This window comes from Montipora capricornis, chromosome 11 (genome assembly GCF_036669925.1).
Source record: "Montipora capricornis isolate CH-2021 chromosome 11, ASM3666992v2, whole genome shotgun sequence".
Lineage (NCBI taxonomy): Eukaryota > Metazoa > Cnidaria > Anthozoa > Scleractinia > Acroporidae > Montipora > Montipora capricornis.
The window spans coordinates 772,663-800,162 of record NC_090893.1 but is presented as its reverse complement, the minus strand read 5'-3'; the positions used below and the strand labels follow the sequence as shown (position 1 = coordinate 800,162).

At 38.4% G+C, this 27,500-nt stretch overlaps 2 protein-coding genes and 1 pseudogene across 2 annotated transcripts in view; 1 reads left to right on the top strand and 2 right to left on the bottom strand.

The window, feature by feature from the left end:
* LOC138022986 (uncharacterized) overlaps positions 1–27,500 on the bottom strand; it is a 67,594-nt gene that overhangs the window by 21,045 nt on the left and 19,049 nt on the right. Inside the window, exons 3-4 of the mRNA XM_068870022.1 lie at positions 22,967–23,236; positions 21,941–22,114 (exon numbers count right to left, since the gene is read on the bottom strand). Of these exons, the coding sequence (XP_068726123.1) occupies positions 21,941–22,114; positions 22,967–23,236 (444 nt within the window). The remainder of the gene's footprint in view (positions 1–21,940; positions 22,115–22,966; positions 23,237–27,500) is intronic.
* Positions 4,612–10,820, bottom strand: LOC138023595 (uncharacterized; annotated as a pseudogene).
* On the top strand, positions 11,574–15,665 carry LOC138023602 (uncharacterized). Its single transcript, XM_068870622.1, has 5 exons — positions 11,574–11,732; positions 12,425–12,498; positions 13,647–13,738; positions 14,519–14,628; positions 14,805–15,665. Exons 1-5 carry the CDS (start codon positions 11,646–11,648, stop codon positions 15,183–15,185), a joined length of 744 nt encoding a protein of 247 aa, XP_068726723.1. The 5' UTR covers positions 11,574–11,645; the 3' UTR covers positions 15,186–15,665.

The window sequence follows — 27,500 nt, the reverse complement described above, 5'->3', positions numbered from 1 at the left end:
AAGGGCATCAAAAAGCTTATTCTTAATTGTAATTGTGGTCGTATCCGAATTGGAGAACAATCGTTTCACTGTCGCAAGAACTTTATAAGCTTTTTTGCTAAGGATGTCTCTTGCGTAGGTATAGCGACCAGATGAGGTCATTTCTATTCCCAAATATGTTTGTTTGTCGACGATAGGTAATGCTTCTGAACCATATTGGAAAATTTCCTTGTTTTTGGTTTGACCGTTCCCACTAAAGATGATGATATTTGATTTTTTGGTATTCACCTTCAGCTTCCATTCCTCTGCGTGCTTTTTAATGACGTTAATCGATTTCTGTAGTCCTTCTGGAGAGGGACTTAAAACTAACAAATCATCAGCATACATGAGGCAATTTAGAGAGTGGGTTCCAATCATTACTCCTGGACAATGGTTGTCCCTAAAGTATTGCGGTAAGTCATTCATAAATAATGAAAATAAAACTGGACTTAAGCCATCAACTTGCCTTATTCCTTTGTTGCATGAGAAAATTTCTGTGATAGAGCTTTCATCAGTTTTGACGCAACTTTTAATCGACGAATACATGGATTTAATGACTTTAAAGAATTTGCCTTTAACTCCATATTGGTAGATTTTATAGATCAGCCCGGACTGCCACACGCTATCAAACGCTTTTTCATAATCGATGAAGCCAACATAAAGTTTCTTATGTTGTTTTGTATACTTATTAATGAGTTGCTGTAGGATGAATAAACTATCTGTTGTTCGGGAATTTGGGCGAAATCCAAACTGTTCTGGATTGAGGATGTTATGTTGTTCGATAAACTTGTTCAGCCTGGATTGTAAGATTGATGTAAATAGTTTTCCTAAACAGCTCGTCAATGTGATTCCTCTATAATTTGCTGGAGACCGCTTATCACCCTTTCTTTTATATATCGGTTTTATAACACTAGGTATGTTGTTTGCTCACTACGTCAATGTTGTGAACCGTTTTCAAATACAATATGAACCAACTGAATACTCCCGTTTCACAATAAAATGGTCTCAAGCGATTCTCGAAATCCAAATAAAGAAAACCTTGAACTACGTTCAAATTTAAAATCATAATACTCCCGTCTCATTTGAAAACAATACAGAATTATATAGAATGGTCCTTAGTGATTCGGAATTCTGGTTTAAAACCATTGTTGCTAACTTTTTTTCAAGCGTTTTCAAATAAAAGTTTGTTAGCGTATGCTATAATTGATAAAAGAATCGTGCGTTAAGGAAATAAAATCGTAAACTCGTGTAAAGAAAGGCCACGATTATCGCATTGGATTTAAAACAATAGCGCTGCTATTAAATTATAGTTGAAGCCCGACCACGCTCAATATTTTGCTCGAAAAGTGTATACATTTTCGCATTCGCCAAACCCCCTTTTTCCTTCATTTAGGTGTTTTCAAAAGGGGTCATTTCATTACATGTCCGCTTCATAAATTTCCTCCTCATTAGAACTCTTTCGTATGGTCTAGGCGAACGTGACTTACCCCTTACACTACACGAAAAAATGAATTTACCTAGGTTTGCCACTTGAGCAAATCTGTAGCAAATTTGGAGCACCAACGTTGCATCATATTTGCACAAAACGCAAATGTTGTTCAAAGATGAAAGTTTGCTTTCATGCAATGGCGGCGTAAATATAAAGCAAACATTAGTTTTACACTAATTTTGCTTTAACTATGCCTCTTGAAGTAAATTGTTGTTTTGAATCAATTTTACTGCAATTTTGCCCTGTAGTAAAGGTAACAAAAATATACCCCATATTTGGTGCCATAGCAAATGTACTGTAAATTTATCAGTTTACAGTATAGAGTCAAATATGATCAAACCACGATCAAAAAACAATCTTTGCTACCACTTTACTAACTGTTTTAAAGATAACGAGTGTATACGTCATATTTGGTGCCACAGAAATTTTACTGTAAATTTATGATTTTACTGTATAGAGTAAATATGATCAAATCATAACCCAAAAGCAATCTTTGCTAGCACCTAACCAATTGTTAACACTTCGGCCATTGTTGCTCCATTATTGTACGCAGTTTTTGGAGTTCACGATCACGGGATGGATAGATTTTACAAACAATTTCAGTCGCTTTTAAACGATTTACATGTAATTTCTAATTTCGTTTGTTTTTGCTGCATAATGTTAACTTGCGCTTAAATCTAATGATCTTGTGTTTCACTAAATCTTGAAAGTATCTGTAGTTGTTGGATTCATTCCATGGGCTGTCTTTGACGACCGATTTGACGACCATTTTTTATTACTGCCAGTCAGCGGTAGTCCTTCGTGGAACAATACGACGCATGATCATGACCAACTCAAACGTAAGGATTTTTTGGGAACAGAGTTTTTATTGAGAGCTAGAAACCGCTCAGGAATTCAAACGGTACGTAATTTCAACATTTTAATCGTCTATTACTTCTTTCGTAGGGTATTAAGAATAGGACAACTGTGAATGCGTTCTTAAACATCGAACAAATTAAGCTTATAAATAATTGCTATTGCCATGTTGACCTTTTTGTAAAGCACAAAGATAGACCATAGTTTTCTCCTCACAGTATCAATACTTGACAAAGAGAACAGGTTATGAGAATGAATTAAACGATCTCCAAAGGGAAATGTCTATTGAATGTGTAGAGATTAAATGAAGAAATGATCATCAGTTATGAGCTAAGATTAGTAAGGAGAATTTCCATTTTAATACCAAGACTTAAAGGGTTAAACTGCTTAACCAGGGGCAAATAACAGGGGCAAACAAGAATCTTAACACACAAAAAAAGTTTAGAAATAAGCTTAACTGGAAGAGCCCTAGGGACATGTTTGTATATGAAGTAGCTAGTTCCTTTTCGTTTTCTGTTCACTCAGGATAGAGGGCAGCTTGACCAAAAGTCATTTCACGCGTGCAATCATTTAACAATACATGAGGGCTACTACGAGTGAAGTCTGTGATTGGCACAGTTGAAATGAAATCTGAAAAATGTTCAGGCTTGACACAGGATTTGAACCCATGGCCTCTGAGGTAATAGTACAGCACTCTAACTGCATGAGCTATCATGCCAATGTTCTTAAACTAAAGGCCAGGTGTGAGTTCATTATATCCCAATGATGGTGAATAAACAAATGTGACTATTTAAAATCATGTTAGGTGAACTGCAGATGAGACATGTTGAAATTCGTGATCCTCGTTGACTATGTTTGGCTAGGTCAAACTCCAGCATACACATCCAAGCTGGAGTTCAGTTGACAAGTCATGGCTAAACATGCTTGCATAACAGAAATGACCAGTGATCCTACTGCTCTCTGACTGGGACGCGAATTGATTGAACAATATTAAATTTACTGTTTGTTTTGTTTTTAAACACCTACATTTTGTATGGTAAATAAACATGGTTTACTAATAAACTAGAGGGTTAACCTAACCAATTTCTATTTCCCTCTAAGGTTCAAAATATCTGGATTCCACTCCACAGCAGCTCTTCTAAGTTTCTCTATGCTTTTTCATGAGAGTTTTTTGCTGTTGAAGCTCTTCCCTACTCTCTAGCCCTGGGTTTCCAGGGCTGTCAATAGCCAGGTATTCTATAAAAAAATAGCATGAACATTACTAATGGTAGGTTTCATTAATTAGATGGGAAAGCACAAGAAAGAATCAAGGCATAACTACCTGAAAAGAAGACATAAAGCTCTAACAAAGAGGAAAAATGATCAAGAGCCAAGTTTAGAGCAGTGTCAAGCAGAGGATCATTGCAGTTCAAATGAAAAAGAGCCTGGAACAGCTGAAGAATCTCAAGAAAGATGCTACAACGCTGCATCTTATTCTTTATCGAGATATCGCACTCTTGGTGATTTGCCACCTGAACTTCAATTCAATCCAATGAAGGACCATCTGTATTCATCTTTCATAAATTATTTTGAAAATAAAAAAAGTTACAAAGACTATTAAAAAACCCACTTGGACATCAGTGAACTGGTAAGAGGAACTACAAAGAGTAAATAAGATTTTCTTTATAAGCTTTGATTTTCAAATTATGGTTGTTAGAAACCTTCCGTAACAACAGTTTGGTAGTTATATGCCACCCCGTTAAAGGTGACCTTGTTTACCCTTGGAAAATATCCCTTACCATAAATTATAATTTGTAGTAAATCCAACTTTGAATTTAGTGACTTTAATGATTTTAACCCTTTAATCCCCAATATCAAAAGGGAAATTTTTCTTCCTTGTTCCCATACATTTATTATAGCACTAGTGGGGAAAAGGTCTTAAAATATGAAGGAAATTCATGTTGGGTGATAATATTGTTAATCCTCACAATCTCCCTGATTGATTAAATAGTGAGATGACAAGGAGAAATTTGACGCTGATCACTATTCAGGCTCAAAGGGTTAATGCAATGTCCAGTAGTTCTCAATATTCTACTTTCATAACTAACTTAACAGCAGGGGCTTAAAATGTTTTGAAGTAGGCATCAGACTCTGGAAATGAAGGGGGCTGTGAGAAGTGAGGGGCCGCAAGGCCCGAGCTGATTGCTACATGTATGACCAGAGTAACCAGCGACATGTAATTACATAGCCGGACTTGTTTTGAAACAACTGTACAGTATTTACTTTATGGCTCTTGTGCCCTGTGGCGCCATTGTTAATTGTCAGGGTGTTCATTAGGCATCGAAGATCAGAGAATTCTCTGGCTACTACTCTTAAGTGGCCGGCTACATTTTAGTCATTCCCTGAGAGAGATAATGCATGAAATTCTCCTCTTACTTAAAGCTATTCTCCTACTGCTAGAATTCTTAATGAAAACCTTGACTGTACATGTACAGCATACAGGACATTCTGCTGCACCATTGTAATACTGATGAAGATGATGTCTTTTTCAGGAACATGACAGCTACACTTTATGCTGTTACAGCACAAGGAAATTGGTCAACATCCACACTGTACCTTTATAGTACATGAGGAAATACTAGATTTAAATTGTATAATTTAGCAGTCTGAACATTAGAACGTTAACTGTTTATTAGAAGTTTACAGACATTGTTTGTGTTGCTTTACCTGCTACAAATCTGAATACCTTTGCAGGTAATTTATTTGATATGTTTAATATAAATTATATGATTTGTGTAGAAACCACATTGTAATACAAATTTATTAAATTCAGAGTAGTAACTTGAAATTTGCTCCATAGTCGTCTTGTTTAAATACCGGAAATATCCAAGCTATGGAAAACAGGCTTTTGCTGATTTAAAATGTTTAGGATAGGTTTTTCCTTCTTGAATGTTTGCGCTTTGATGAAATTAACTACATGTACTGCAATACTGCAATTACCCAGTACTTGAATAAGAACCCCAGTAAGATTTGTGTACATGTAATAAATTTAAAAGTTCAAGCCTTTCAACCCTGAGATCAGCATGCATATTCTCTACATGTTCTCCACACATTAATTTTTCTATTATTCTGATGATGAGAATGTTTAACAATCAAGACATCCATAACTTGGTGATCTTTCCTATATTCTCATAACCCTTGTGTTTGATTAAGCAGTGATATTAAAAGGAGAAAATAGATGCTGGTCACTCTTAGGGGATAAAGGGTTAATACCATTCATTGGAAATTTCCCTTTTCGCATGCTGAAATGAAGGGCTGAGTGCACAATCAGCCTAACTGACTTTTTAAAGCTATTTTTCATGCAAATACACTGTAAGCTGGATTTTACCTGTGGCCATTGAGTTGATAGGAAACCAATGCACTTTGTTTTTTGGCTAGCTTATCTTTAGTTTTTCAAAATTTCCTTGAGAACCTAGCACTCTACAACCTTCAGGTCATGTTGTTGAATGTGCTGTTAAATATTATATGTAGATGTCAAAATAAACCTCCTTTCAAGTTGAGGCATGATTTCCTGTCAAGAGCAAGGCCCAGAATGCATTCACATTAAGAGATGGTAAAGGTTATTATTGATTTTTAGTTTTCCTAGGCATTGTATAGTACACTAAACTTTGGAAATCCCAAGTCCTTTCAAATTTAAGAATACCCCACTAACATTGCAGCCTGCGTGGAAGGGGGCAAACAACAAGAACATTTTCTTCCTCAACAATCTCAAGTGCTGGGGTGAATTATCCATAGATTCTTTGAACAGGTATGAAGCTTGCATCTCCTTCTGGTTCAAAAAGATCCTTGCACCAGACTTCAACTGGAGCTCCTAAGGAGTGTCGGGAGGGATGTGCTTGAAACCAACGCACTGATGCAAGTATGCATGGCACATACTGCCCACTTACTTTCACATTTTGCTTCATAAAAACATCAACAACTCCAGGCCTCAAATCACCTCCAGAGCTGTCAGCTGTTCCCCCAAGTTTACACCATCTCGCTAAGATAAATGCAGATCTGTCACTTCTAGACTTGCAAGATCCCAGCAAGTCTCCATTAAATATGCAAGCCGTAAACCTTTCAAAGTAAGGTGTTACCGAATCTTCTTCTGCTCCATTGAAAATCGCACTGTAGCATTTCTTTAGATGAACAAGGCTACCAGCATCTAAATTATCTCTAAAGGAAGATCCACAGCATTTGTACAGAGAATCAGCACAGGACCATTCATGACCTTTTCGCACTGGACCAATGGAGAGGCAACTAGCACGAATAACTTGTGAAAAGGTGCAAGCCTGTTCAGCTGATGAATGGTCTGTCAGACTTCCTGACTGTTTAGAGGCCAGTCTTGTTAGCAGTGGCTTAAAACTTTCTTCAAAAGCAGTTGGAAGTGGAATGTCTTTCATAAATTGATTTGCAGTAAATTTCCTCATTAGCTGTATTTCAACTGCCCGTTGATTTGTGCCAAAGTCTCCAAGGATACCGTTGTAACGTTCAAAGCTGAACAGCCAAAATGCATATACTGGTCCATAATCCAGGACACAATTAAGAAGATGAGTGTGCAAATGCATATTTGGTGTAACTTTGTCCTTTCCATACAACTCTTCGAAACGCTTGCAAAACTTTAGTAGGTGTGAATGAGCTAGCATTGCTTTGGCTTCTGTTAAAACTGTTGAGCATAAGTATGTGCAAGCCAAGACAAAATCACACCACAATTCCAAGTCAGGCTTGGGTAAAATGTTCCAAAGTGCATACACAGAAAATAGAACAGTGAATGACTTCCACTGGTCAGCAGTAAAGCCTCCGTAACTGTTTCTTATTTTCTTTGGCATTCTTCCAATGGTGGCTGGGACTTTAATCCTGTCTAACTTTTCCTGCATTTGAATGAGGTCATTCTTTTCTAGTAATGGCCTATCAGAATCAAGCCAAATGTTCCTCATGATGTGCTTTGCTGTACCTGTGAACAAGTTGTGCATAGGATCGATAACATGATACCGCACACAGTCGAAGTACGGCAGCTGCATCAATTCACTATACCTAGTGCCATACTTCTGCTCCAAGTCTGAGCAATCACCTGCAGAGGTCTGGTTTAGAATATCTTGCGCTTGCTGTCGGTGCTCATGGTTACTTCTTGGAGGGGAGGGATCAAATCCAGAAAAATCTATCTTTGTACTCACTGTTCCTGGAAAAAACTTTTTACACTTGGAACAGCCACTGTTAGAGGCATGGCCTGTGAAACCACAAACCTTCCGAGCTGCTGGGACATCACAGCCCACACAAAGAAGTGCTGCACGGAATATCTGTGCTGTAGAAGACTCATGTGCTTTAAAACTTAATCCATTTTCCCACAAGGCATTCAACTCAGCAACAAGGGACTTCAAATAAGTGTTGATGTTCAGTTTGGGTTCATGTGGTCCAGGAATGACCCCTACCAAAAACACATTCTCTGGCTTGAACCTTTCAGTCCTTGGCAGATTCATCAGTACCATGTACAATGCCCCAACACTGTATAGAGAGTGCTTGAATGGCTGGAACCAATCAACATTCAACATAAAAGCATAATTTCTGGGTGCTGCAAGAAAAGGTTTTCCATAGGCATACTGCCAGTCCTTCCAGATGCATCCATCAAATATGTCTGCCAGATATCCTTCTGGAATATCCCTACTTCTCCATAATTCACATTTTAAAGCAAAGCCAGGCCTTTGAAGAAAGTACTTTAGATTTTCAGTCATACTATTATAGCAGTACACTTTAAATGGGTAAAGTTTTGTTTCACCAGACTTCAATGAAACCTCTTTCAGAAGTGGCTCCCCACAGCAGGCAGTTCTGCGAAAACGTTGTCGATGGTGTGGAAACTGGATGAAAGAGCATGTCTTTGAAACCTTTGTTCTGTGACGTCTCGTAGCAATCATCAAAATTGTATAAACTGTTACACTTAGGGCACACAACATACTTTATAAACTTGTCTTGATCAACTCCAAGTTGTTTGCGAAGCAAATGGACTGACCAAAAACAAAACAGCAAAACTTGCCACTAATGGAAAAATAGTTCCCATGGAATCAAATACTGCCTGTAAAAATGCAAGGAGCACCTCAAATGCATTGTCTGACAGTGAGCAGAATGATGACCAAAGACACAGGAATATAAGCATCCAACGAACAATAACTTTTGCACTTCTGCTCACTCTAGATGTTTCAGAAACATCAACTGAAGGTAGTTTACTCTGGCCTTGAGGGAAGTCTTCATTGACATCCTCATCTGTAATGTCCCAAAATTCTTGCAGAACATCTGGTCTCATCTTTTCATGATACATAAAATCACCCGAATCTGAATCACTATCATTCAGTAAACGCCAATCTTCTTCTTCAAGATTCTTAATGAAAACACCTCCGGTATCTGTTGGTCACAAGTACATGTAATGAGCAATAAAATATTTATCACTATTTATCCAGACTTTAATTCATGTATAACTTGTGCATTTGTGTTATGTATGTACAATCCATTTGAACCTTGGAGGGTTGGTTAGGGGAGCAAGGCTGGCGCAGTGATGAGAGTACTCGCCTTCCACCAATGTGGCCCAGGATCGATTCCCAGACTCCATGTCATATGTGGGTTGAGTTTCCTGGTTCTGTACTCTGCTCAGAGAGGTTTTTCCCTCTCATCGAGGACAAACATCTTATTTGGTTAATTTGATTTCCTTTAATTTGATTTGCAGTCTTGCAATTAGTAGAGCACTTGTGCTTGCCAAAATAACTTTGAAACTTAAATAAAGTGATTATTATCATTATTATTATTATTATTATTATTATTATTATTATTATTATTATTATTATTATTATTATTATTATGGTGTGTTACCTGGCTATTCAATTAAAAAAATAGATGATGCATTGACTCTTTGAAACACTGCCTAAGAACAAGTGGTTTCTTGTCATTAATTTTACAGGATCATACAACTGTAAATACACAGTTCGCGAAAAGGATAAAATCAATGTTACAAAAAAACAATTTACCAGAGTTGCTTTGTGAAAAAGTGTCACATCACAGATGAAAACTTAAGCTTCAACTGTATATGTGACCCTCCATATGATTTCAGTAACAAAGGCTGACACAACATGCTTAGCATTTCCAAAGACACACTTTATGCGCATATATGATGTTTAAAACAATGAACGACACACTACTTTTTGTTTTGGTCAAGTTAGCACACTTGGTCTTTGTTTTGGTTGAGCGTGATCGATGTCATGCTTAGCATGCAAGTTGACACAGAATAGCACTCTACAATAAAATGAAATGTAGCTAAAATTGTGACCTCCTCCTCATTAAAAAAGTAATTGAAGAGTCTGATTTAAATCCTCGAAACTTGTTTGTGGCCAAATGTTTCAGCTTTGTTTTTCTGATTAGGAAGTTGATAATTAAAGCTTCGGTTTAGTTTTGGTTGAGTTAACATGCGTGGTGCACACTAACACACTAGTGTGCTGTGTCCTCTCGCATGCTAGGTTTTGTGTTTCCAAGGTTAACACACTTTTTGTGTTTGCCTGCTCACACTCATGTGTGTTATATAAAACAAACGTATAAGCTCATTAAAGTGTGCTCTAGCTATATAGCATGCTGAGCATGCATGTTATGGCCAGTTTCTTTTGTTTTCAAGTCGAAGCATGTTGTGGGCATGCTATCACCTTTGTCCCTTAAATCATATAGAGGGTCACACAAGGCGACAAGTCCTTGCGGCATGACGCAGGGACAGGTCTCAGCAACAAGTCGCTTTGTGTGACTTGGGGTATTTTTACGAAAATCGATGAGTAAAAGTACATTGTAGCACTGTCACAGCGTGTGTACTCACAGAGCCATTTCTCACAGAGACCTGTTGCAGCCACTTGTTGTCTAGTGTGTTCTGACCTTAAAGGCTGGTGTACACAAACTACATGTATGCAAGCATAAGCACAAGCAACATACTCAAATGCAGTGGCTTAGTACCTATTGTTAGAATAAAAGACACTAATTAACAACAAGTCAGTGCATCTGCTCATGTTGCATGTCAACCAGGCCTATTTTTGTAGGAAAAAAAGTTGAATCACCGGCATTTGACTTAGGAATTTAATGATGCTTACAGTAAAAAATTTTAACTCGTGTAAAATGTGTAGAAATAAGAAAATTTGCGTTTAAAATCATGTTGTTGTTTTGCTTGGTCGCTATTTTAATAAACAAGACGGATTGACTTGACAAGTAGGGGTAACAAAAGAAACATAAAGGGCCACTCAGCTCTTACCTTGTGTCGATCCCGTCTGTGTACATGTATGTGCCTCGCTGTTGACATCTTCGTCCGTGCCGGTGTCCACATTCTCTTCTGGCTCACTTCTTTCAAACATATCAGACAGTGAATCTGTTTGCATTAAGCAATCGTCTTCGTCTGAAGACTCCTTTTGACGCCATTCACCTTCTTCTGTATTGAAATAGATATCAAAATGCCTTTGATACGTTCTAACAGACACATTCTCTCTACAATGTGGGCAAAACCGCCGCTTAGTTGGAGCCATGTTGAAATGAAATCTGATCTCTCCAAATTGAGCCTTGGATTCAATTCATCAGCGGTTGATCTTGCAAATTAAACAATGAACAGATAACTAATAAATAGCCAATGGAAGGCCATGTTGGAAAAAGATTTGACTTTGCATTAGTCCAAACTGACAGTGTTGACAGATAAACAGATTGTGTGGCGCTGTTTGAATTCACGCGGGTCACAAGTTCGTCCTTTCTTTCGTTCGCCTTGTTGTTCGCAAGTCAACTTCAGTTACGTACGTTTAATACATTGAAAATGGGGCGACTGCCGCCAAATAAGCCTAGTAGGCATCGCAAGCAGAATCCCAAATCAAATGAGACGTCCAGGAGCCAATCAAGTAATACAGAACGAGCTGTAGGCCGCCTTTACTCCTCGCATTCCTTGACGGAGAGTGATCATCAAGAGCGAGAAATAGACAGAGCATCCACATCATCTACTACTGGAACGCCACGTGAGAATCGCCGCGATATAGATGCAGAATCGACATTAACTATAACTACACCTCCTCCTAGCACCAGTACAAGCTCTTCGAATTCCACACCAGTCGCTATAATACCGAGAGCTCCAGGGCGCAACAACGCTAAACGTGGCCGGGAGCAATTAAATATGGCTTCGATGCGGGACAGTGGCGAAACTGGCGACCTTGTAGCGAAACTAGAAGCCTTTTTTGAAAGCCAGCGTCAAAGCCAGGAGGATTTTAATAATCGGATGGAGCATCGCGTGTTGGAGGAACTTAGGAAAGAGCGGGAAAATACAGCACCACCCCCACCAAAACGCCTGTCGAAAGAGCTAACAGTAAGTCAGTTTGTAATTTTGACGGTACCACCCCCTAATTACTACTTTCTTTCGCCCTGAAGGAAAGCTTGTGCAGTTATTTTTTGTATCTAGCAATAGCACACGCTGTTAAAGCGACGAAGTTTTCATGGACTTGAGCGAGTGGTGGTCATATTTAAAGGGGCACTGTCACGGTATTTTGGCGTCATTTTAAATTTCTGAAATATATTCCTGCATCAATGGAACCCCAAAATAATGGTGTAGTTTTGTTGCCTAGGACTATATCACTACACTAAAACCGTTTAATGCCGCCTATCACCTACGATGGAAATGGATTGAAATTTAAAAAAAAAATAGCCAGTTTTTTCAAATTCTAGAGCCATTCCTTGAAAATATTGGCAAAAATTCATTATGGTTTGCTCTCAGAGCCATCATTCATTTGATATGTTCCAGTTAGTCCATCGGAAGCAATTCGGGGACGACTAAGGTACCAGGTATTTATTTAAGCGACAAATGGAGCTGAAAACAGCAAAACCTCCATGACAGTGCTCTTTTAATAACAGTGTTCCACTGTTAACATTGTAAACGACATTGTTTTTGAATTGTAGTAATAAGTATGCAAAGGCGACTGCAAAAGTGTGTGTAACACAATTACCGTAAACAGTGTTTGTATTATTGCCTTGTGTATTTTAAGTGTTTTATGTCTGTTTCAGGCCAATGTGAGGGAGGTGTACAAAAGCTTGACAGGGGCAGATGGTGAAAAACTTGCATGGGATGTTTCTAAAAGGTACATGATACATAAACAAGCAAATTTCTATCAAATGTTTTTTGTAATGTGTAATGCTGTGATCTTAATTTTGTTTATCTTGTGAGAGATGACATTTGCCTGACCTTCAAGCTGAGTAAACACAAATTATTTTACTTAAAATATCATGGAACCAAATTGCAGGCAGTAGTTTTCATGAAAATAATTCAGCAGTTTTACTTAACCATTTAAATATTGTGAGATTTTAATTTGGTGCATATTGTGAGCGATGGCCTTTGCCCAATCCTGAAACGTTATGGACCATGCTGAGTGACCACAATTAATATTCTTGAACCAAATTGCAAGCAGTAGTTTTCACGAAAATAATTCAGCAGTTTTATTTACACTGTAAACATTTTAATTGTGAGATCTTAATTTGGTGCATATTGTGAGTGATGGCCTTTGCCCGATCTTTAAACTTTATGGACCATGCTGAGTGACCACAATTAATATTCTTGAACCAAATTGCAAGCAGTAGTTTTCACGAAAATAATTCAGCAGTTTTATTTACACTGTAAACATTTTAAGTATGAAATCTTAATTTGGTGCATATTTTGAGTGATGGCCTTTGTCGGATCTTTAAACTTTATGGACCATGCTGAGTGACCACAATTAATATTCTTGAACCAAATTGCAAGCAGTAGTTTTCACGAAAATAATTCAGCAGTTTTATTTACACTGTAAACATTTTAATTGTGAGATCTTAATTTGGTGCATATTGTGAGTGATGGCCTTTGCCCGATCTTTAAACTTTATGGACCGTGCTGAGTGACCACAATTAATATTCTTGAACCAAATTGCAAACAGTAGTTTTCACGAAAATAATTCAGCAGTTTTATTTACACTGGAAACATTTTAATTGTGAGATCTTAATTTGGTGCATATTGTGAGTGATGGCCTTTGCCCGATCTTTAAACTTTATGGACCATGCTGAGTGACCACAATTAATATTCTTGAACCAAATTGCAAGCAGTAGTTTTCACGAAAATAATTCAGCAGTTTTATTGACACTGTAAACATTTTAATTGTGAGATCTTAATTTGGGGCATATAATATTGTGTTTATAAACAGACAGTAACTTAAACTGAAGCTCTTAAAATTGTAATATTATTGTCCTTTGTTATTTTCAGCTTTGCTGATCCAATTAACAAAACTGTCAACGATGAACTTCTTAATGGTGTCCGTAGTACAGACCCTGAGACACCTACAAACACTGTCAAGGGTATGTTCTAAGTTAGTTGTGTTTTATTTAGAATATTTTGTGTATTTAAAGCCTTGCTGTGTGTACTCATTGTCTGCTTTATTTAGTAACATTTCAATGTTAAAATCTTACCACAGAATTGGTCAAAAACTGTAAAATGCTAATGAATTAACCCCTGTAAGCTATGCATGAGTACAGTAGGAGGTCAAACTTGTACAAAAAAATTCTCCAAAACTAAATATCCAGAATTATGAAAGTAACTTGTTTTGTTGACAGTTTAATGAGCTTTTTACAATCTACACACATCACAGTTGATCTAAATGTCTATTGACTATTCGATGAGAACTTTTTTAGGTTTTTTTCCAGAATCAGACAGTTCAAGTGTATGACTGTATAAAAGAAAGCCACCCAGCGTGGTAAAATAATATACCAGTGCAACTGGTCAGCAGTTGCAATGGGGGAACTTTTCTTACATGAAGTACTTACCAGATAGTATATTTTGCTTTTTATTTGATGATTGGCTACTGAGTGGGAAGATTTTCTTGCTATGACTGGGCACTATGAAAATTTTTCTTGGCTTGACATATCATATCCGAGTTAGTGTTAATGTTGATTTAGGGACGGATGTGTAATAAATATTAATTTTTGGTACAATTTTAACCAAACATGCTTGATTTTAGTCAAATTCTGTCTGTCAGAAAAGAGTTAAAAGCTGGAAATAACAATGTTGTCCATGTGAGTTTAATTCTTTAGTGTACTGTATTTAACATCAGTTTCTTTTTTTTTTTTTTTTTCATTTAGCTGCAATGCGGGTTCACTTTAAGACAAAGAAACGGCAACACAAAGTTGTTGCAAACAATAAACAAAATGAATTCCTCAAGGAGCAGCAGAAGAGAAGTCGAAAGAACATGGTAAGTATCAAGCGCACAAAACGTTTATGTACGTGAATACATGTACAATGTATCACCCATTATTCAGAGCCTCATTAGTTCATGTTTGGTTTGAGCTGTAAGATTATTGCTACAACTTTGTACCATAGGTTACTCTTGTGTTGATTGTTAATGTATTCTCTTTGTTCTTTCTTTAGAAACGTACAAACCGCAAGAAGGCTCTGAGGGAGTCAACAAGCATAAATGAGGCTGATAAGGAAAAATTGAGAAGTGTCTTAACAGCTGATTACATGTCATCTGAGGAATCCTTGTCTGAACCGGATTCACAAGATGCAGGTGATACTTCCGGTTCAGACCAGGATGTACCAAAGAAGAAAAAATTGTGTGTACGGCCACTTCCTTGGCGCAGTGTTGAAGTGAATACTTTAATTGTCCGCCTCGATCGAAAAATCATCAGGAAAAGAACCCCAAGAAGCAGTTGGATGAGCATGGAGCGAACAGTAGGGCCTCCTTCAACACGGGAAGCACCAGAAGATGCTCCAGAGTTTGCTCTTCTAGCTCTTCATGAGGAAGTTTAAGGAACCACAACGGCAATGACAAACAACAGGTTTAAATTTGCAAAACAATGACCTGCATGAAAATTTTTCAAATTTTGTGTTAATCCCTGACAATTAATAGAAACCATGGATTCATACTTCCGGCCCTGAATGGAGATATTTTGATTCGTGACTTGGTTTGACTACATGTAGGTGTCGTGGTTTGTCAGGAAATTATATCTTCCCTCAAGTTTTGAAGATAATTTTGGCTAACAGCCTATAAGGTGATTATTTGATTAAGGAATACGCAGAAAAGATGATTTTCTGTGCAATATTTACAAATTGCTAATTCCTCGTGACTGGGTTCCTTTGAAGTGTTTCCACGGGTAGCCCAAGCTCACGATTTGTGTTGACCCAAGAGAAAATGAGGGGACAGAGACGGAGGCTCAGGGCGTTGGCCGGGATATGTCATGTCCACGAAAGTTATTTTTAGACGATCAGAAGTCTTTGTTCTAGCGAAAGTCTGTCTTCCGAGACATCCGTATGCAGTCTTGCCTCGCTCGTAGGTTCTTAGTGAAAAGAGAAAATGACGGCGCACATGGAAGGCTGATGAATATTTATTTTCTTTCAAGCATCGGACCGAGATAGGCCAGCATGCGGACGTCTCGGAAGACATCCGCTTGTCTAAAAATAACTCTCGTGGACATGACATATTCCAACGGCTGGACCGGGAGCCGCCCTCTCTGTCCCCTCATTTCCTCTTGGTTGACCTTTGTAACATAAACAGTGATGTGTGTCACGTGCATGGCAAAATGATAAGGATTTGTATGGGGAAAAACTGTTTCAAATTTGAAGGCAAAATTAGGAATGATTTTTCAATAAAATTTCCTCACCTGAATTTGAGAGAAACCGATGGAACAGAAACTCAGGTGAGGAAATTTAATTGATAATTCCTCTTTTTGCCTTCAAATTTTCCCCATACAAATCCTTATAATTTTGCCATGGATGCTGATGCTCAAATTACTTGTACATGACATGCGTCGCTGTTTATGTTACAAGGTCAACACAAATTGCGAGCTCTGGCTACCTGTGGTGTTTATCATTTAACCTAAGTGAGCATGTTCACATAGTTGCAGAAAATGCTTAACCACTCCACAGAAGGCCACTGGAATGAAGGTGTCTGAAATGCTACATTTTTGTAGGAAATGGCTGAAACTGAATTGGAATTTCTAGGCTAGGGAAGAGGGTGTAAAACCAAAATAAAAATCTTTGGTGCAGGAAGAATAGATAATATTTCTGAGCCTCCACCCCAATAAAGCCAATCTATTTCACATGTGGTCTGTGGTTCTGCAATTTCAGGTGTTTATTTGAGGGTCGCATTTATTACGTCATTTACAGTACCTGATTCAGATGGTGGAAAGATTATTGTAAAATTTAATAAATCATTGCGTTTACGCTGGTGTCCAAAGAAAATATATGTAAATGATTGTTAACTGTGCCAGTGCTTTTTCAAGTAAAAACAGTAATTTTTAGTTTCAGTAGTCAATTGAAGATCGGAATACATTAAATTTTCCTCAAATACTCAGTGAATAATTGTTAAGGATAATAAACATGTGAAATAGAAATTATTATTGACAATTAATAATTATCTGTGACTTTAAAATATGCTTTTTTGCAGTTTTATTTTAGAATGTTTTATATAAGTTCATCATATAATTTGTGGATATTGATGTGGACTTTTAAATAGAGACTTTTCTTTTATACGCACAGAAACATAATCATGTTTTATAGTTTTTATGGCATTAAAGGAATTGAAGTCATTTGATGCCTGGTAATTCTGTTGTTCCTGTAATGTAGAACTAGTCATTTAAAGTTCCAAAAAAATGTGATCTCTGCAAAACTGTGTTGAACTGAGTGCAGTTACTGTGAAAACCTTGAAAAAAGTGGTATTCAAATTTGGTGACGTGAGTAAAAATCTGGAATAAAAGAAATTTTGAGCAAATTGGCTATCCTGTTCTTAAGTGTGTAAAAATGATATTTTGATCAAATTTGCTACCCTGTTATAAGTGTGTAAAAATGATATTTTGATCAAATTTGTTATTCTGCGCAAGTGTGCAAAACTACCGATTTGATGCCGTTTACTTCTAGGCAAAAAATACTGGAAACGTTTTATTTGAACAAATTTACTTTCAAGTGCAAAATAGTGGGGAAATGAAATTATCACTTTTTCTACCCATGAGCAAAATGATGATAAATGATGTTTTGATCAACTTTACTCACGTGGGTTAAAATATGGGAAAATTGGTACTTTGGTATCATTTGCTTTCCTGGGTAAAATCATTCAATAGTGATTCTTTGATCATATTTATCAGTCTGGCAAAGGGTGGTAAAGGCCGCGTATGATCACATTTACTACCCTGGGAAAAAGTGTGATAAATCATAGTTTGATCATTTCTACCAGGCAGAGCAAAAATGTGTAAAGGTGATGTTTTGATCAAATTTACTAAACTAAGCAAAAATAATGCGGAACTAATACTTTGATCACATTTGCTTCCAAGCGAAAAAGCATTCAAAATTCGTTTTTTGATCATGTTTACCAATCTGGCAAAAGTGGTAAAGTCCGCATTTACTTCAGACTTGCTACACCTGTAAATGCTTTGAAAAAACAGAAAATGTCATTGTTTTTACTCAAAGGAGCAAATTTGTAGCAAATGCGGACTTTACCAGCTTTGCTACGTTTGCAAAATCAAGGAAAATTTAATACACCGTCTCATAGCAAATGTGAACAAACCTGAGCAAATGTGGCATTTGCAATAAATTAGCTCCAAATTTGCTACACGGGTAAATCCGTTTTTTCGTCCAGTGTTATTGGTTCGTATAAATGCATGGAGATGGTTATGAAACTCGACAAGTTCAAAGGGTGCGTTTTTTTTGGGAAAATCCAAAAACGGATTTGTGATCTCCGATCAATGGATTCTTCAGCGTCAAAAAAACGCAAAATTCGAAAAAGGATTATTTTCCATGACAACGCAAACCAACAAACCCAGAGTTGCGTGCAATTTGACAAAAAAAAAAGTAGTGTTTAACTGGTTTGTTTTGGAGAAATTCTTCAATGAAAACCACCAGAGAAAAAAAAAACCGTAGCGACTGATAAAAGGAGTGAAGAAAAGCATGCGTTCTAAGGTACAAATCGATTACACAGGAAAGGTGCTAACAATGTTATTGCTGTCAAAAACACTTCTAGTGTAATTTAGGTGTGAATTTGCAGGAAACCTAACTATTTTCGATCTATTCGTGTCTTTGATCGCACGGTAAAATGGCGCGAAAAAAACATTTGGGCTAAACTGTCATGTACGGTAGCTGTTGTGTATCACTTTTTCATGGAAAACCGCTTGTCAAAAGTACTTTTTTCAAATCCTTTCCCAAAAACAACGCTGAAGTGGTGAATCTCAAAAATCCGGATTTAGATTTGATCCGAAGTATCCTCCTCGAGTATGGATTTTGGATTTCCCCCCAAAACCGCAAAGTCCGTTTTTGGATTCAAGAATCCTTTTTCGGGTTTTCCCAAAAAAAACGCACTCTTAGTTTCATATTTTTGTCCGTATTTTTAGCCTTGACCCTGCACAAAACACACTTTTTTTCGAGAAGATAACCAATCCAATCTTCCGATTAAACTATGCGCACCTAATTTGCAAATCCGTGCGAAGCAAAAACAAAAGATTGTGCAGGATCAAGGTCAATTCAACATCAATTGCGACATTGTTCTTGCTTTTGAAGGTTTTAAGGTGTCTTAACAAGTCCCTTGATTAACTGTGATCTAAACACGGCCCTGCTTCCTATTAGTCTTTCTAAACGTGGCCCTAGTTCATCCGATTGTTGCCAAGCAGTCCAAGACCACCTATAATAAGTCTAGCAAGTTTCTCTCCGGGAACCAGGGTAGGTCACTCGGACCCCCACACGTTCCCACTTGTAAAATTAGGGTTTCTCAATAACCTTTTATTTTGCGTGATGTTGGCCTGATTTCCGGTTTGCGTGAAATTTGCAGCGGACTTCCGGTGCTACGCCCATTTATGGACTCCTGGTGCTCATTAGTATGGACCGCTTCCCACCAAAACAAAATGGCGGATGTTAATGAGGTTCCAGCCTCATTTGCATCAAATCCGCCATTTTTAATAAGGTTCCACTTCCATGGAAACTCTATAATTTCCAATATGCAAATTTTATGCAAATGATATGCAGCCGCATGTAAGCGAGGAATACTACTTACCACAAACATAAGATCAAATAAGGGATGGACATGAACACTGAATGCTGAAATTTCCACTACCACTGCAATCACTCGGCCTTGCTACAACAGATCACAGCTGTTCATGCTATACTCTTCGTATTTTTACGGTATACGTTATGGCCAATCACAAAACACCCTTCTGCGAAAAATGTCGCGATCTTGATCAGCACGCCATTTGAACCTATTTTCGCAGTGGAATTTTGTGATTTGGTGGCTCCCAATCTCGAACCCATAGTCCTCGAGCTTTTTGGTCAGCGGGTGAGCCCCCGGAGAGACTCTGGGATGATAGACTTAACATTTTTTTTATTGGACGCTTGCATAACAATAACTGTCCGACAGGAGGTCGGTAAGTAATATAACGAAGTACCACACAGGAAGCTCCAGAACTTGGAGGGAGATTCGAAATCTAAAACTAGTTTCTGTGCTGTTTGTTTTTTTTTTACCGTCGTTGTCTTCCCCTAACTTAAAGCACCTCGAGACTTAAAGGCCCACCTTCAACCGACAGACATTGTGTGCCTCGGAACAATTTTCATATATGAAAATTCCACCCGAATCCGAGATTCATCCAATTAGATCGCTGCGATAAGAAATACGAATTTCCATAACAAAAAGAGACGGTCGAAAAGCCTGTCGGTTGAAGGTGGGTCTTTATGCACCTGTCAATTAAAACCCCCACCCTCCCCACCCCGGGGAAGTATGGGGCATTGATGGGGGTTACTAAGGGTTTTGGCACCTTTTTGTGTCCGAGGGAGTGGGGGATTTGTTGTTTTTTGTTGCATCAGTTTTGCCCGTGGGGTGGGGGATTAGTAAGGTTTCTCCATGTGCTTTCTCATCCCCAAAGGCGGTTTCAAGATGGACGACATTAAGGTATTGTGTTGATTTATATTTTTTCCAATTAAAGTGAGAGCTCAAGAGCAGAATTGCAAGTTTAAATGGTACCACTTTTCCTGCGTTTGAACGTTTCCGAACGATTTTAGACCTTTTATGTTACACGGTGCAACGACTGCTGAAACTTTTTCTGCAGGGCCGTTGCACATAAGTTTCGGCTAAAAGTTTCAACGTGTAACAGCGGCTTTACACGTTGGAACTTTTAGCTGAAACTTGTGTGCTACGGCGCTGCGAAACAAATTTCAGGAGGCATTGCACCGTGTAACATAGTCGGTTTCGTGAAACATTTTGGAACTCCCGTAGCGAGACAAATTTCACGAAAAGTAGAACCGCTTTCTACTTCTTCAACGGTCGCAGCAATCGCAGTGGTGATAAAAACAGGAGTTTAACCATGTAACACCACTTCGTGAAACTGGTCTCACTCATGATCAGTCTTGTTACGCTACGCTGCGTAAGCCAATCAGAAACCGGCTAAGGCCATGTAAACAACATTTCAAGACCAGTTTCAACGTTTCCGAACGAGTTTCGACCTTTTGTTACACGGTGCAAAGTCTGCTTAAAGTTTCAACGTGTAACAGTGTCTTTAAGCAGCGGCTTAACTCTTTCGACTAACAAACAGCAACCGTTTATAGCACGGGAATTTTCTCACGCTGCTAAAAACTGATTACCGTTACTGTTGTAAATGTACCGTGGGAAAACATTAGTCTCTTTGGGAAGAAATCCGTGGAAAAAGGTCTTGCCGAAGCCATTCAGAATAACGGAAACATAAAATTGTGGTAGAAGAGGACATTGGTGTCGTTTCCACAAAAATTTGTCGATCGTGTTGCTTGCACGATGGTATTCTTCGCGTTGGAATCCACGCTGAAACACTAAAATACACTTACCGAAAGCGTCAGAAGTTTCATCTTCACTCACTTTTACAGCTACCCCGCGAGCAGTTAGTTTCTCCTACGCTTCCCTACAGAGAAACCACTGCGAGCTACCGTTAAATTTTCTATCGAGGATGTGCGAACTACGTCATACCCCACGTGATGCATTTCGTCTTATTTCGTGGGAAAATATGAAATCACTAGACAGCGGGCTCGCCCAAACGCAGCAGCTACGTAGCTGAACGCTTTCGAAAGCGCCAAAACAAGTTTAATAACTCGTTTTACCGGTTCAAATTTGATTTATTCGTCCTTGGCGCTGGACGGCGGCTCACTCAAAGAAACTAATGGTTGCTCACAGTGCTTTCCCTCTCGGGAAGCGTAGGAGAAACCAACTGCTCGAAGGGTATTTTACAGCAAGCCCATTATCATTTCTCCAGTTTCTTTAATGGTGTGTAAAACTAAACTTTTTGTTTCTCAAACACTTTCAACCCGCCATTTATTTCCTGTTGTTTACTGCTTCTGTTTAAACTTAAGCATGCGCAATAAGACCAGAACCCCACATTTTCTGGGAAAATGGAGTCCGTTCTCTTTCCGGGGTCTCACCCGCTGACCAAAAAGCCCGAGGACTTTGGGTACGAGGTTTCCCGAATCGACCAGATGCAGTGTAGAAGTGTGTCAGTCTTACACGGGAATAAAAAATGATAATGCTGTGTACACCAGTTTTACTACAGCCTTACTTAACACTAAAGCACCTTTTGAAAAGATTTCAACCTCACAGAGCTGTAGGAACTTTTTTCTGCTTGTGAGTATGCCAACATATCTGCCACTCCTTGGCGGATTCATGTGACACACAAGTGATGCTTCCAGTTCAAATGAACCATTCCATCGCGCACAAACTGGGTTATTTGTTACATTGAAGCTGTCGCCTGCAATTCAAGTGAAAAAAGCCCTTTATTTTCGTTTTTCTGGGTTAATTTGTTGAACTAGCTATAGCAAGCTGACGTTTTGAAAACTAGCCCTTTGTCCAAATGAGTATAGGCTAAACTTAAAGTGCCACTGACCAAAAAATCAATTTTTATTCTTCTTTAGGTTTCATACTTTTCCCATTGAGGTCAAGAAACTAAGTTAGCTGGACACGCAAGAAAACATGACACCAAGCTATCCCATTTTCACCAACTGCACAATCCAGTGCAAATGCTGTTTGAAACGCCCAAACTTAAAAAAAAACAATAATTTTTAAAGAAGGAAATTGTCACTTCTTTTATAGATTAAAGACATATTCTTTTTCACATCGTTTTTATCGATAGTCAGTTCTTTTGAAAGGAGATCAAACGTTCTGGGCATTTTTCACACCAATTTCAGTGTACTTGTTTTTCAAGGTGGTGTGCTTTCAATTAGCTAATGAAATGTTTACTTGCTTTTGTTTCCCATGATGAGAATTATGAATTTAATCACTTAAGCGGCTTTTCGTGTTGATATGTTGAGAAGTTCGAAGCGCACACAAGATGATAGAGTTGCTCTCGACTATCGCTTCGAGCAACTCTTACGCCTCTATCGTGCTCTCATAACTTCCACAACTCCATATACGCACACTAACCACGAACCAATTCTTAATTGGAGCACACAAAAAACTTTTGAAATCTGTAAATCTTTACAGTAAATAACAAAACATATAACTTATGATTCTCTTGGAATCAAGTTTGAAAAGTCTCTTGTTCTTAAATTTATGGCTCAGTTCACTTTTTTCAACAGCAAATTTCTGCAAGTGTTTCTCTCACCCAATGTTATATTGTAGACTTGATTCCTTGTAACATTTGACCCGTCAGACGAGGGCGAATTCCCAGTGATGATGCGCACTTCAAAGACCTGGACAGGACTGCTCAAATCCACTCGCCACCAGCTTGGATCATCTTCTAAAGTACGTGAGTAGTGTGCATTCTTAAATTCCTGGTCAGGATTCCCATCAACTGCTTTGTCTGATGTGCCATTAGAGTAATCGTCACTATATATGGAGGATTGGGTGGTGCTCTTCCCCGCCACAATGTTCTCTACGATAGGAATTCGAACACAATCATGTTATCACCACATCATACTCATCATCATTATCGTTATCGTTATCGTTTTCATCATCAATACCATGAGGACACGTAAATAATTAAAAGTAAGGAAGGTTAACCAGAGTCCATCTCGGCTACTTAAAGATGGAGCCCGTGTTCTTACTACCCCACACTCCATAATCTTTAATTTGACTATTCAACAAACTGTGATCCTTGCAGCATGGTAAAAAAGTGAATGTGACCCCTTTTCACAAGTCACGTGCAAAAGACGATCCCAAAAATTACCGCCCCGTATCCGGACTAACTGTGCCAAGCAACTCGCAGGTGACCTTGACGAACACAAATTTGTCTGCAAGTCACTGTTCTGGTTTAGAGGAAAGCACTCAACCACGAACTATGCGTGCAAAAAGGTGGTAAGTAGAGTTAGTATTATTGGCCGCATTAGAGGTTTCGTCGAAAAAGAGATATATACACCTGTTTACAACAAAATAGCTCATACATTATTATCACATGGAGTGGTCTGTTACAAAAAGACAAGGATCCTTGCCTTGATAATTACGTGCTGCTTGCGCGTTCTCGGAAGTAACGGATGCGTCTTTCCCTTTTTATCGAAATGCATTAGCTCCTAGCTATTTCTCACCGTATTTTAAAGGGTTTTCTGACATTTATTTTTTATTTTTAAAAGTATTAGTATGCTAAATTTAACAAATCATAACGCAAGCCCTATGGCCATGAGTAACTGAAAAAAGTTCTATATAATATAGCTTACACTATCAACTGGCCAATGCCCCTCTGCATAATAACGACATTCACTATAAACCCTTTACGACTTTGTCACAAATCAAAATACAGTTGTTGTTTTTGTTATTATCAAATTAACATAACCGAAAAGAAGCAACCCAACTTTCTCCTTCTCTGAGAGACGATCCCATTTGGCAGGAACAATTCGAGCAGTGGAGGCCAGCAAGTTAGTTCTCAGGGCAGAATTTATAGCACAAGGAAGAAAAAAGTGACTTATATCTTCAATGCTTTGTCCACACAAGCAGGCAGGAGAGAATTTTACCGCAATTCTATATGAGTAATAGTTCAAGGCACAAGCATCCAAACGCATACATGTATGAATGGACAGCTCCTTCTTTAACTGTTCCTATACTGTCGCGTGACCTAAGTTGAGCATTAATATTGTTCCATTCTTTGGTTGTTGATGGAGAAAAGGATAGTTTGAAACGTTCTGTACGAGCTGGAAAGATAGTGAAATTCAGAGCAGACCTTAAGGAAAGTTGAGTTCGCTCGCAAACTCTTGTAGGCAATAGTTCTATTTGGTAGGAAGGAGTGAGATTATGAACAATCTTATAATAAAGTAATGATTTGTGAATCAAACGCCTAACCCTATTGTGCTTTTCACAGCATCTGTTACAATTTTATTCGATTCATATTGGACAAATTCGATACGGTCGCTCTAAAGTCCTGGCCAAAGTATCGAACAAAGTTGGAGTCAACGCTCCAACTTTATTCGATCCGACATTGTTCGACTGAATGAACGAAATGATGTATGAAATGAATCATAGACATATACTAAACTTCGGATATGAAATCAAGTAAAGCTATTATCCTCGCAGTTATGGACGCAATTTCAGCAATTGCGAAGAGAGGCCTGAAAAATTCAGGAGTTCAACGGGGCTTGAACCCGTGACCTCGCGATACCGGTGCGACGCTATCGCGACTGTTTGGCCGCCCATGTTGGAAGATGTTCTTCCAACATTTTTTGTCTGATCAAGGGTTGGATTGAGTTTGCTTTGATCAACATTACGCCCAACAATTCTGCTCGACGCAACATTGTTGCAGTGTTTTGCCGCTCTTCCAATAAAGTTGTCCTGAATCAAGTCACGTCCGCGCTCTTAGCGAATCAGGAATCGCTATCTCATTTTCAAGTCTTCTAGCATGATTTGCAACAAAGATATCGGACAAGGATGGTCATTGATGAACAGCCAGAAACCTTAAACAACGAGAATGACGTAAGGCCATTTCTGAGGGACACTTTTAGTCCCCTTTATCATGATTGCTCTCTGGGGAGCGTTTAAAATTACTGCAAATTGATCCGTTCTTATTCTCATCGGCTCCTAAGGACGGATCTTGCAGTGAACATGCCTTTTTCTGCACGTTCTCTTAATCGTTTTTTTTTTTTGGTTGTCTGAATGGGTCATTTCCGTCCTCCAATAGTTTAATCAGCTCAAACGCTACGAGGGATTCTCGTTACAGTGTTAACGCCAACTTGAACTTGAATCAGTTTCGTCAAGCAATGTTGCATGGTGTTTAGCCATTACCTCAACATTTACAACCAACAATGTGGCATGTTGGATCCAACTTGGTTCGATAGTTTGGCCAGGGCTTAAGAATACAAACACCAGTGCCAAATTTCGTCTCCATATTCCATAATGGCCTTGTGAGCGATTTGTATAATTTATGTAGCGCATGCCTGGTTTGCTCGAAGCGTGGTTAGCGCTAATCAGCGTTAAATACAATGGAAACCTATGGGTTTTGATACCTCGTAACCAACGGTTAGCGCTAACCAGGCTTCGAGCAACCGGCCCCAGATCTCTGAACTCTGAAATTAATCCCTTAGAGTAAATTTAATCGCTTGCTGGCTATCTGGTAAACATTTGAGATACACATGTATGAGGTCGTCATGAGAAATTAGAAGCCAACATTATCCCTAGGTAGGTGCGACAAGCTGCATCCTCTATGATAGAAGATCACAGCTGGCCACAGTACTTAGAGTACCAGAATGAACAAAATACCCAGGAGACTTTGTTATAATAAAATCAATAAGGGACTCGCCCGAATCGTCAATGCGTGTTGCCTCAACCCGTTCTCGCCCTGAAATGCCGTGCTCATCCTGAATTGTTAATTTGCTTTGAATTCACTGTTATGGAGCCAGTTAAGCAACGACAACGTCACAAATTTGCATATTTAGTGGGCGAAAACAATAGCTTTGCACGCCTTGCACGTGCGGTTTTTATTTTCGTTCATTTCTTTGCCGTAGTCAGCAAAACAACAACGTGAAATAGCCAAATTTGAGGTTTTATGAAGAACGACAGCACTTGAGGATAAATTTTCAGTTTCTCCCCTAAATTAAGTGCCATTATGACCTGTTTCATTTTCGAGGAACTACCACACCCTTGTCATATTAAAAAGGTTGAAATAGTCACGTAGCGATTAAAACTACGCAGATTTATATTTTGAGATGACATTCTCATTGCCGTCGGCGTTGTCGTTGCTAAAGCTCCCTATTATCGAGATGGTCATATATTTTTTAAAAGACAACCCAAGTGTATGGCCATAGGACTCGAACCTAGGAATGCTCATTGTTAACCCGTCACCTAACCACTTGACCACCACACCGCTAGCTGTTCAGGGACAATATTTTAAACACTATTTGATAAAGCTGTAGTATCACTCGCCAACAAACAACATTAGATCTGTTTTCAAACTTCACGACAAAGCTGAACATTTTAAAATCAAAGCTTAGTTAAAAATTATTAATCTAGTTTAGCCCTAATTACTCAGAACTTAAGGAACGACAACAGCGACGGCAACGAGAACGTCGCAAATTTTAAACAATTATTGGATGAGGTTTTTGTGATAACCGGAATAATCAAGGTCGCGGTAAGTGTTATCACTGATAACACTAACCGAGACCTTGATTATTCCGGATATCACAAAAACCGAATCTAATAACTGTTTTATTATACATTGTTTTGAAGAAAATAACGACAAACGCATTATCGCAGCGATCACAGTGTTTTTCAAACACATTGCTCTTGGAAATCATGCATTGCGCGGGCAACCTCAGATTATTCACAAATGTGTAGGTACAGATTAGTGAATAATCTGTAGGTTGCGCTGTTTCCCAGAATTAACTGTAGGCTTTTAGCCAATGAGAAGACAGATGGTGACTACAATGTATAAGAAACATAGCTAGTGGACAAAAACAACAGCTTTGCACGCTCTGCACGTGCGTGTTTCGTTTTTGTCCATTTCTTTTCCGTCGTCTGCAAAACAACAACGTGAAATAGCCAAATTTGAGGTTTTATCAAGGAAGTCGGCACTTGAGGATAAATTTTCATTTTCTCCCCTAAATTAAGCGCCGTTCCGACCAGTGTCATTCTTAAGGAACTACCACACCCTTGTCCTATTAAAAAGGTTGAGATAGTCACGAAGTGATTACAGTAACGCAAATTTATATTTTGAAATG